This window comes from Mercenaria mercenaria, chromosome 16 (genome assembly GCF_021730395.1).
Source record: "Mercenaria mercenaria strain notata chromosome 16, MADL_Memer_1, whole genome shotgun sequence".
NCBI lineage: Eukaryota > Metazoa > Mollusca > Bivalvia > Venerida > Veneridae > Mercenaria > Mercenaria mercenaria.
This window is the reverse complement of record NC_069376.1, coordinates 38074259-38085750: the sequence shown is the minus strand read 5'-3', so window position 1 is coordinate 38085750 and position 11492 is coordinate 38074259. Positions and strand designations below refer to the sequence as shown.

At 36.3% G+C, this 11492-nt stretch overlaps 1 protein-coding gene across 2 annotated transcripts; it reads right to left on the bottom strand.

Annotated features, from left to right (window-relative positions):
- Positions 1–2863: 2863 nt before the first annotated feature.
- LOC123541558 (epidermal retinol dehydrogenase 2-like) lies at positions 2864–8378 on the bottom strand. Of its 2 annotated transcripts, XM_053526765.1 has the most exons (7): positions 8269–8378; positions 7556–7735; positions 6291–6475; positions 5696–5827; positions 4127–4371; positions 3783–3908; positions 2864–3360 (listed from the first exon to the last, which is right to left on the bottom strand). In XM_053526765.1, the coding sequence occupies exons 2-7, from the start codon at positions 7707–7709 to the stop codon at positions 3267–3269; spliced, it is 936 nt and encodes a 311-aa protein (XP_053382740.1). In that variant the 5' UTR covers positions 7710–7735; positions 8269–8378; the 3' UTR covers positions 2864–3266. The 2 variants fall into 2 exon arrangements, with proteins under 2 accessions (XP_053382740.1, XP_045183049.2); XM_045327114.2 differs by lacking the exon at positions 8269–8378 and having other exon boundaries at positions 7556–7878.
- Between the last annotated feature and the right edge of the window lie 3114 nt (positions 8379–11492).

Genomic DNA, 11492 nt, shown 5'->3' with positions numbered 1-11492 from the left:
TACCGCCAGGTTATTGAAACATTTAATGATTCAAACCTAACCCAAATGGTCAACTTATCAACTAGAGGAAATAATATTCTAGACCTATTCCTTACTACAAACACAACTCTAGTAAATCAGGTCAACATCTTACCGGGCATCAGTGATCATAATATAGTAGAAACAAAAGTCAATACATCCGCAAGGATATGTTACCAGAAGCCTCGAAAAATTCCCTTACAAATATAAAAAAGCAAACTGGCAGGAAATAAAACAGTCATTAATTGACTACCACCAGGTTATGACCAACGAAGGTAAATACTCCGCACTAAACACAGAAGAGTTATGGGAAAATTTCTAAAATACCCTAAACAACCTTACAGAAAAATGGATTCCTTCCAAACAGTCAACTATATATAAGAGAGCACCTTCCTGGGTCAATCAGGACATTAAGAAACTAATCAGAAGGAGGAACAGAGCTTTTAAAAAGGTTAAGAAAACTAGCTCATCTTCTGATCGAAAGACATTTCTAGACTTAAAGCATCTAGTGCGGAAAAAGGTCAAAAAGGCTTATAGCCAGTATCTTGAGCACATCCTAAACCTGAACAACACTGATGCCTCACGCCCAAATAAACCAAATACTAAGAAACTGTACTCGCTCATTAAACACTCGAGACAGGAATCTTCCTCTATCCCTCCCCTTAAGTATGAAAATAAACTCCATCTGGATGGTCAAGCTAAGGCAACAGTACTGAACAAACAGTTTCAGTCTGTTTTTAGCCCCAAATCACCACTAAACCTCGCCTCGCTCAGTAAAATGAAACTAACCCCAGATGGTAATTCAGTCCCTACTATGCCAGATATTAGGATAGGTACAAATGGTACTGAGAAATTTCTCAGCAACCTGAACCCTCATAAGGCCAGTGGTCCTGACAAAATCAAGCCTATAATACTTAAAACACTCTCTTCTCTATAGAACTATCCCCCATCCTTGAGGTCATATTCCAGAAATCCCTGGAGGAAGGATCACTTCCATCCCAGTGGAAATCCTCATATGTTGCCCCTATTTTTAAAAGGTGATAGGTCAAATCCAGTAAATTATAGGCCAATTTCATTAACATGTGTCCTATGAAAAGTTCTTGAACACATTGTTTCCTCATCAATTGTTAAGCACTTCACCAACCATGGTATTCTGTATGACCTACAGCATGGATTTAGGGAAAAAAGGTCATGCGTTACTCAGTTAATTATGTTAGTAAATGATCTCGTCACTTCAGTCTACAATAAGAAACAAGTAGATCTTATACTTCTAGATTTTAGTAATGCTTTCGACAAGGTTAGCCGTGAGAAAGTCCTACTAAAAATGCATGAATATGGAGTCAGAGGTAACACACTAAGATGGGTCAAAGGCTTCTTAGATGATAGGATCCAATCAGTAGTCCTAAATGGTACTACCTCTGATGCCATGCCAGTATCACCAGGTGTCCCGCTGGGGTCTGTACTTGGTCCCCTGCTCTTCCTAGCTTACATAAATGACCTCCCACAAAACATCAGTTCCAACGTCCGTCTGTTTGCAAATGACACGGCAATATATCTAACATTGTCATCTGCAGACCAATCTGTCACTCTCCAAAATGACCTAAAACTTCTAGAAAAGTGGGAGTTGGAGTGGGATATGGAGTTCAACTCCAAGTGTCAAGTGATCCACGCCACTAGAAGGAAACATCCTATCCCTACCCAGTATTACCTACATGGAGTCCAACTTGAATCGGTCAGCTCAGCTAAATACCTAGGCGTGGATATCTCAAATGACCTATCATGGGACAATCACATAAATAGGTCAACCAAAAAAGCTAACCAAACCCTAGGGTTCTTACGAAGAAACATTAAGGTCAAATCCCAACCCATTAAGACCATTGCTTACCAGACTCTAGTCCGACCCAGCTCGAATATGCCTCCGAGGTATGGTCGCCCCACACCCAAACCCAGATCGACCAAATTGAAAGCGTCCAAAGGAGAGCCACCCGTTGGATCAAGACTGACTACGGCCGTACTTCTAGTGTAACAGATATGCTACACTCCCTAAACCTCCGTCGACTGGATTTAAGGCGTATAAATTCTAGGTTATCACTCTTCTATAAGATTCATCATGATCTGGTTGCTATCCCAATCGTAGATTACCTTACCCCAATGACCCGATGTGTCCGCTATAGCCAATCCCTAAGTTATAGGTTAATTACTGCAACCACTGACTATTACAAGTTTTCTTATTTTCCGAGAACTGTGTACCATTGGAACCAACTTCCCCCCAGTGTCGCCCACCTCCCTACCCTAGAGCAGTTCAGTGCCGCAGTTTGCAGCCTTGAACACGCCTCGCCCTAGTTATCCTGCAAACTCAAGTTTTAACCTTTTTATATCACCAAAGTTATTTTTTAGTTTCTTCCACCCTAAATTTTTATCACTATATTCTTTCTCTTTATGATTTTGACGCGTAAAACGTCTACGTTCCCGCAAGGGGTTTGACATCTACGGAAGATAGATAGATAGACCCCCAGCAAGAAATCTACTGTACCGAGGGGATATCTAGCGCACTCTAAGAGTGCTAACGTGTGAATGAAAACTTTAGAAGTAACACCTAATCACTTTATTTGTATTTTTTTACGATAAGATGCAATTTGTCGATCGGGTAATAAATGTACAGAATAGAAAAAGTGGCTCCACAGGTTGCTCAACATGACAAACATGAAAATGTTGCAGGCTCGATCGGTGTGATCAAAGAACTATAAAATACATTATTTTTATAGTGGTGGAAATCATGCTGTAGTTTAGAAAGGGGATCTGAGGTTACGGTTGTAGGTGGTAGACCAACACGGGAAGAAAAACGCATTTTAGTTGTTTTTTTTATTACTGAAAGGTAACTTATTAAATGTGAAGGGCAATTCAGAACTGTAAAGTCTCCGTTTTAATGATTTAACTTAACATGTTACTTTAACTATAGTAGTATGCTTCTAAAGTTTTTAACAAAGCCGAGTCTTATTTCACTTCTTTCTGCATGACATTCACTTCTTTCTAAATGACAGCCACTTCTTTCTACACGACATTCACTTCTCACTAAATAAAATTCTTTTCTTTCTTTATAATATTCACCAAATTACAATGACAACCACTTCTTTTTACACGACAAAGACTTCGTGTAAGTATTATGGCATACCCTTTAAACATGTCGTGAGAATTCTGGTGTATGTCATAGTAACAAAACAAAAAACACAAACATGTACAAAACATTGTTATTCATTTTTTTGTCTTCCAACAAATGAATCCATGAGATTGTGAGCTCCCAGATATTTGCTGATAACAAATCCCGGCTGATGAGGAATCATTCTGAAATGACAGGGGTTATAGTTAATTAAAACAAATCTGTTTGCATGACAAATGTTTCATTGTGCATCTTAATTACATTAGAGGACAAACTGGTCAAAGCTCTGTGTGCTTTACGTTATTTTAGACTTTAAATCTACTGTACATTTTAACAATGACATTAGAATACTGGAGCTTTAGGGGAGAGCGAAACACTGCTTTTTGTACGTTATCTAAGTTAAAAAATGGTGGACTAAAGACTTTTTGTATTCTAGAATTATACAATGCTGATCGATCTGTATACATATATGAGATACGTCCTTTCTTTAAATATTCTCAATCACAATAAGTCTATCGTAGTTCCTTGATTAGTCTCAGAACTATGTCAAACCTCTGATAAATCAAAATAATATTTAATTAAATTATAATTATATGAGATTACATACCCTTTGACTGCATAGAATATATACAGAATTCTTGGTATACACAGCACTACTTGATTACACAAGACTGCTTCTACAATCTTCCTTGCTACGTAGTCTGGTTCCAATACTGGTAGGAGAAATGGGAATCTGAAAGGCAAATTTACATCGTTGAATGAATATTAAGTAAGGATGTTGATGAAACATGCAACATTTTGCAAATGAGTACCTTCCAAAAACAACAACAACAAACAACACCGACATCTTACAAGGGTGTTGCATAGATACAGTTAGCAATGTATTTATTTATTTATTTAAAATGAAATTCGAGAAGCTCTTAAACTGTTCTCTTTCTTAGATGTAGTTACCTTGTTTTTGCCCCCTCAAACATGCCAGTGTTGATAAAGAATGGGCAAACCACTGTAGTATGCACACCATCTTTTCCCAGGGACTCCAGTTCAAATCTCAGTGATTCCTCAAATCCCACGGCAGCAAACTTACTGGCACAGTAGTCCGCAAGGCCCGTAACTCCAATAAATCCTGCTGAGCTGGCGACATTAACAATATGGCCGTGGTTTCTTTTTAACATATCTGGCAAGAATGCTTTAACAGTCTGAAAAAAAGGGAGAGAAAATTGGAATATTTAAGTTACACAAATATGGAGTAAAAATTACGGAGCCATGGGCGGTAATGACAATGGTAGTTAAAAGATGTAGCCCAATTGTACATTTCTTTTAAATTAAGAACCTGTCTATAAAATGTTAGCATGGGCTGTGGTGGGAGTACTGATTATAAGAGTCCAGATAAAATATGAAAACCTGGCTCACGAAAAGGTCACAGCTTCTTAGTAGGTGTTCATGAGAGAAAAGAAAAATGTAAACATTCACCTAGCAGTTTAGCGGAATAATATTATGGATGGGTACCACAGTCTAACAATGTTTACGAATTTTCATTTACTGTATATATCATCCGAAGTTTCGGGATAAAAAACGAAAGAGAAATGATAAAAATGATTTAATGTTGTTTATATATTCTAAAATTTGAATTATATACAACGCACATTCTTCCGCCATAAGACAGTTTATTTTAAGATATTTACTTTATAATTATGTATGAAATCCTCATTAGATGAACTGAAGTTTCTCTATATAAATACATTTTATAAACTAACTGTAACGTCCAGATTTTAAGCGGTAGTACACATTTGTTCTGTGCTTAGCTATACATATAGTAGACATTTATATTTTAAATATAATATACAGTACTGTTTATACACATTTTATGTTTACATGGATACTATGAATCGACTGTTAATATTTTCAAATATGAATCTGATTCTAATATGTTTATGGGATGAAACATATAATATTCAACATTACCCTTTTGTTGAAGGATCAGAACAAAGGTAGAAGTAATGTACCTAGGATACAGTATGGGTCCATGAACCATATACACTTAAATAAATGTATATTACAGTGATAATGTTTCTGAGGGAAAAAGTGCCAAAAAGTCATTTTGAAAAAGTTTTTTCCCTGTGACAATGAGCCATTAACAAGGTTAAAAACAGCATTTTGACATGTACATTGCTTTCAGGCCCACATTTTAAAAAAGCTCTTATAGGCAAGTGTATAGTCTTCTTTTAAAGTCTAGTTGCAAACCGTTTATGCACACTAGCGAGCAACGGCGTAAAATGCGGTAGACTTCTCTCATTACAGAGATGAATACAGTTGCCAGCCACACAGTGAATAATAAGTTTAGATGGTGCTACCTCGACTAGTGGTGTGTGTGTGGGGGGGGGGGGGGGGGGGGGGGGGGGGGGGGGTCTGTAAAAATGTGACAACGGCAACTTTTCATTACGTTTCCTAGGTTACGTTTTTTAACCATCATGACCACGTATTCAGAGTTTAGTTCTGTATCAAATGGTAACGTCAACCTACCCAGAAATGAGCCATTGCGTTTACTTCCATGGTTTTCTGTATCATGTTATCTGGACAATCTAGAAATTTCTTTCCTGTCACTATGCCAGCATTGTTCACTAGAATGTCTATTTGACCTATCTCTTGTTTTACCTGAAAAACAAAATGGTCATTTCAAAATCAGTTACAAATGTACAATTAAGACGGATTTTTTCTTTGCTTTTTTTCATACCGATATAGTTATATGCCAAATAGCTACATTTTAAAATGATGGAGGAGACGCAATATGTACCTCCTTATACAATTTCAGGCACGGAAATAAGACCACGGACCTTCCAAAAGCCATTTGTAGAGCTTTCTATGCAACCTAAGCAAGGATTTGCACCAAAGCGGTACGGGTAAGTGATTTAAACTCAACAAAATTAACCGCTCGGACAATACAAGCCCTAGTTATATCAAAGCCTAAAGGAAAATAGATGTACGTTCTCTAGAGGCTTTCGACGTACGAAATGGGTAAAAATATCTTGTTTTTTTTTCACGAAAATTAGTAAACGTTTGTACTAAATATACTAAAACAATCTGAAACATTTTGGCTTGATCCGCTTATTTTGAATACCTTGTTGGCAATATCATACACGTCCTCTCTGTCACACAGGTTGATTGTATAGGCCTTCGCTGTGACCCCGTATTCCTGACACATTGATAGTGTTTCCACATTTCCTTTCTCGTTTACATCCCATAACACAAGCCGACACTTAAGCTTGGCAAAACGAACAGCCATCAATCGTCCAATACCACTGCCTGGAAACAACACGCATATTTTAAAATGTTTTTCTCATACGAACTCTTGAAAATAGTTTCTTAATAGCAAAAAGGATCACATGAATTTGTCTGATGTTATTGCGTGACAGTCATAAACGTTTGTCATTCCGCTTTAAAAACATGTGGGTTCTTTAGATTCAGAATTCATGATTGTTAAAATGCCATTGTTCTATGTTCATGCGTCACGGTACAGCCTTGGCCACGAAAGAAAAGCATTTGTATCAGGCAGCCGGTGGCCCAGTCGGTAGAGCACTCGCTCTGTAAATGAGGAGTACCGGGTTCGAGCCCCGGCCTGACTGTACATTTTCTCACCCTGTGCCATATGTCTTATTGGTGTTACTAACTAGCACAACAGCAGCCTTTAAGTGCCATGAGGTAGCTGTAATATGTCCCCGATCAAAACCTAGTATGCTTTTACTTTATTTTTGCTTGGTTGCATTCTATGCTTGCTTCTAAAGCATCTTTTCATAGGCCACTAAAAAGCTTTTAAGCACGATATTTTAGACTCTTCCACGCGTTTATACTACATATTTGTATTGCTAAGACAGATCAGTGGAACAGACTACAGGATATTTATCTTCAACTGAAAGAACAGACAATCTTTTGTTTCGACATCTTTATATTAGAAACTAATTAGTAAATTGTTAATTGTACATTCTTTGGCCTACTTTAAACATTGATTATAGTTTCGAAATTGAAAACAACGTCTAGTTTATCTTTTGTCTTGTAATAAACTTTATAAACTGGTATTCCCTTAAAAAGGTTTCACAAGAAATGTTGACATTGAATTATTTAGGGAATCCGTGGCCGAGTGGTTCAGGACTCTGACTTCAAAACACTTGCCCCTCTTCGCTGTGGGTTCGAAACCTCGCTTGGTGCGTTCTTAAATATGAGGCAACCATCCAGCTGCCTTGCGGAATGTCGGTGATTTTAAGCAGCTGCTCGCTCCATACCTAAACAATGTCTTGAGTGGCACCAGGGTCTTCCTCAACCATTAAAAGGCGGAAAGTCACCATATGGCCTATATAAAATCTGTCACTCAACCTAAAAAAAACTTACCTGCACCAGTTATGAGAACAGTTTCTCCGGATATATCCTTGGCCTGAACACTGGCTGGAAGGACAGCTTTTAATACTGCCACTATCCAATGGTATAAAACCAAACAAAGACACTTTAAGGTTCCTGTGAGGATCTCCACAAAGCTTTCAGCCATATTGTCCCGACTTTGATATTAACTTTCTATAAAATCAGGAAGTTAAATGTAATTAATGAACAATTAAAGCTTTGGTGTGTTTAGTTACTAGAACAATGGCGGTCACAATTTATGCAGATAACATATCACTTAAACATTGCAAAAGTAAATAAACCACTTATCCCTATATCTCTACCATATCATGCAATGAATGATCCGTTATAGTTTGTTAACGTATCAAATGTACAAATGCATGTTTATTTTATTGGATAACCTTGGATCAATTCTGGATCTGGAATACGGAAACGTTTGACTTTACTCCAAGTCTAGAGATAAGATATATTAACAAAAATATCAGCATAAGAAAATTCGAAATATTTGTTACAAAGTCTATCTACAATCGATCACATGTCCCTTAACGTTATGTTCTAGTGTAGTGTGAATTGTTTGATTTTTAGTAGTACATTGCAATCCATTTTCGTATTTATATCAAAAATGATAATGCTTACCTGAAGGCTCATATTTATCCCGTTTAATGTACAAGAAAAGCTAAACATATTTACAATGGTAATGTACTTACATGCAACATATATCAAACCACGTGATGATAGTTACAGATATACCATCCGTAATCATGCACTGCGGATATACACAATACATAAAATTCGTACCTTTTCAACAATTTTGCTTTACACATATGTGGTATATAGCACTGTGGATACACACAATACACAAGATTCTTACCTTTTGAACAATTTCACATGGCACTTATAAATGTAGATACACATAATACATAAAACTCTTTCCTTTTCGACCATTGCATATTATTAACATAATAGCTGTTAGATGTGATTAAACTTACAACAAAATTGAAAATTATTTAAGACAAATGTGATTCAATGTACATTCATGTTTACCTATCATGTGTCTACAACAATATTTTAATAATTACCTACAAATCATTTTATTGGTGAGAACAAGCAAAGTTAAATATGAACAAGAAAAAATCCAAAGAGATCAAGATGCAACACGTTCCCAATTACCTAGTTAATCTCTGCATAAACTGTTCTAGAAAAACACTGGCCGCGTGCGCTTGGTAACCATCATAAAACATAGCATTCTGAAAATCATGGTAAAGCACTTCTGTAACTGACACAAATACATTATCAAAAAAAAAATTAAAAAAATAAATAAATAAATAAAAAAAGCAAAAAAAGCAGTGGAAATATAGTTTGAAAATGACATTAGTAATCCAATTACAATTTCATATAGTCTATCTATTTTGTACGGTGGCATAGAGGGGACATAGGATATATTTTATTTATCACGTGCGAAAGTGTTAGCTAACACGTGCGAACGTGTTAATTAACACGTGCGCACGTGATAACTATCACGTTCGCACGTGGTAGCTAACACGTTCGCACGTGATACCTATTACGTTCGTATAGGAAATATTTTATTTATCACGTTCGCACGTGATAGCTATCTAGTTCACATAGGAAATATTTTATTTATCACGTGCGCACGTGTTAGCTAACACGTGCGAACGTGATAGCTAACACGTTCGAACGTGTTAATTAACACGTGCGCACATGATAAATAAAATATATCCTATGTCCCCTCTATGCCACCGTAATTTTGAAAGATAAATTTTCACTTCTTGTGGTTTTCACATACCGTCCTAAGTGAAACTGACGTCACGGTGATAGATTAACATGCCCCATGTGGTTCTGGGACGATCTGTGTATGAAAAGAATTGGAAACTGCCTTACCCTTGCTTGATAGTAAGAGGCGACTAATAGGGTCTTAACACTTGGTTTTGCAGTAACTCTGTGATTCCAGCAGGTGTGCAAATTTTGATTCCATATTTCATGTTTTTATTTCGATGTAAATGAGATGTGGAACCAAAATTTGTAGTCCTGTTTGGCGCCATATAACCTATACTGTGTTGGTGCGCCGTAAAACCCAAATAAATAAATAAATAAATTTAGCCAGCTGGAGGCAAGTGATTCTGCCTTCGCGACCAGTGCAGACCAAGATCAGCCTGCACGACAGGTCTGCATTGTTCGCTATTCAGTCGAACACCCCATTTGAATAATAAAAACATACAAATGCTTCACCACCATAAGCTCTGTTACATTTGTTTGTCCATGTTGTTCGGAACTAAAGTTAACAAGGAAATCCACTGGAAAAACTTTTTAAAGTACTTATATTAATTCATTTAATTTCCGTAAGACATGATCTCGAAATCGAAAATACACGACCAACAGTTTTACTATTGCTATTTCCATACGTTAATGTCTTGAAGAATAGACGTATGATATATTGTATATTTCAACCAAACGCTTCTGTTTTAAAAATGTTTTTTTTTTTTCATATCTAACTAAAATTTAATAGATACATACTAATAATACTGTAAGTTGAAAATCGGAATAAAACATCTACTTGTACACTAGATATTTAAAGTTAATAAGATGTAAATGATTGGCAGGACTTTGGCAGGACTTTAATGTACTCTGTATAGCAACACCCTTTGGGAGATACAAATATTGACTGTTATGTAGAGGTTGTTGTTCTGGAGAGGTAAATTTGATAGTGTATTTCAACTTAGGGAAATTTTGATGATGTTGTTATAGAGAGGTTTTCGTTTAAGAGAGGGCCGCTCTGGAGAGGTTGTACTGTATTCCTAAAAGGGTGCCTCTGGATAAAACTTGTAATAAACAAGGTGATTCGCTGTTAGATTTTTTGAAGTTTTTTTATGTACATTAAATGGTAGGGGTGATCCGAAATTTGATAATTCTCCGCGAGTATTTGTGATGGCTTTTGTGAGTGCAGTGTGCAGTGTATGTCGTAAATGACGATTTTTTTTCCTTTCGATTTCCAAAATTTCAAATGTCTGATCTGGCCCATAATAAAGGCATCAGATTAAACAACACAAACGAGAAAAATAAGTTTCACTAGGAAAAAAGAAGCAGGAAAGGAATCAAAGAGCAGAAAAAAAAGCAATTTGTGTCGGACATCACTTTGAAAATTCCTTTCGACGTTTTCAGTTTGAGGAATGCGCCAGAAAGAAGGTTACTTTTTTCGTGTGTAATAATTTTTTTTTTATTTTAAATATCATTGATTTATTATATTGTAGGCATTGTTATTTGCCACCTTTATTTCTTATGATAGGGGTATTTTGAAATTTTGTATAAGCATTTGTTAAGGATTATTGTGCATTCGTTAAGGATTGTTGTATGTTGTGCATCGTACGGTGTTCCGTTTGGACAATCGTGACTTTTTATCTAATACTAAACCGTACGATGACGAAAATGTGGTTTTATTTTTCAGTTTTCTATTACGTATAATTGTAGTTAACGGATAAATATGGTCCAAACATGATCTCAGCTTTCTAAAACTATTAAAAATTGTTCTTCACACAGTACTTGATTTGCATACCAAAACTTGGTACTTCTTGAGTTCAATATACTACTAAGCAGTTTAGTAGACATCAGGCTGATTGCCCGATCGATATCCCATTGGGTCTCGGAAGTCTCTATCCTTTTTCAGAATATGGATGAATGATTGTTTTATACCACATGCTAGGCACAACACCGTTATTAAAACAAGTTTGAAATAGTTCATGTAACACCGGAGCTAAGGTTTCTATTTTCAAAATCTCATTCGGAACGTTCTCTATTCCGACTGTTTTTACAGTTTTAGATATCGAGATTTTACTTCATTGAGCGTAATTTCCGAGTAAAGATCCACAATAGTGTCATGATCCATGATCGACTCAGTTTCTCGCAAATTTATGTGTTT

What these genes read in the sequence shown, in the direction of transcription:
- LOC123541558 (XM_053526765.1), bottom strand. Translation starts at nt 7,709, where the DNA reads ATGGCTGAAAGCTTTGTGGAGATCCTCACAGGAACCTTAAAGTGTCTT. An exon ending in TGTTCTCATAACTGGTGCAG is followed by an intron (nt 6,476 to 7,555) that starts GTAAGTTTTTTT and finishes TGTTGTTTCCAG; the next exon opens with GCAGTGGTATTGGACGATTG. An exon ending in TGTATGATATTGCCAACAAG is followed by an intron (nt 5,828 to 6,290) that starts GTATTCAAAATA and finishes TTTGTTTTTCAG; the next exon opens with GTAAAACAAGAGATAGGTCA.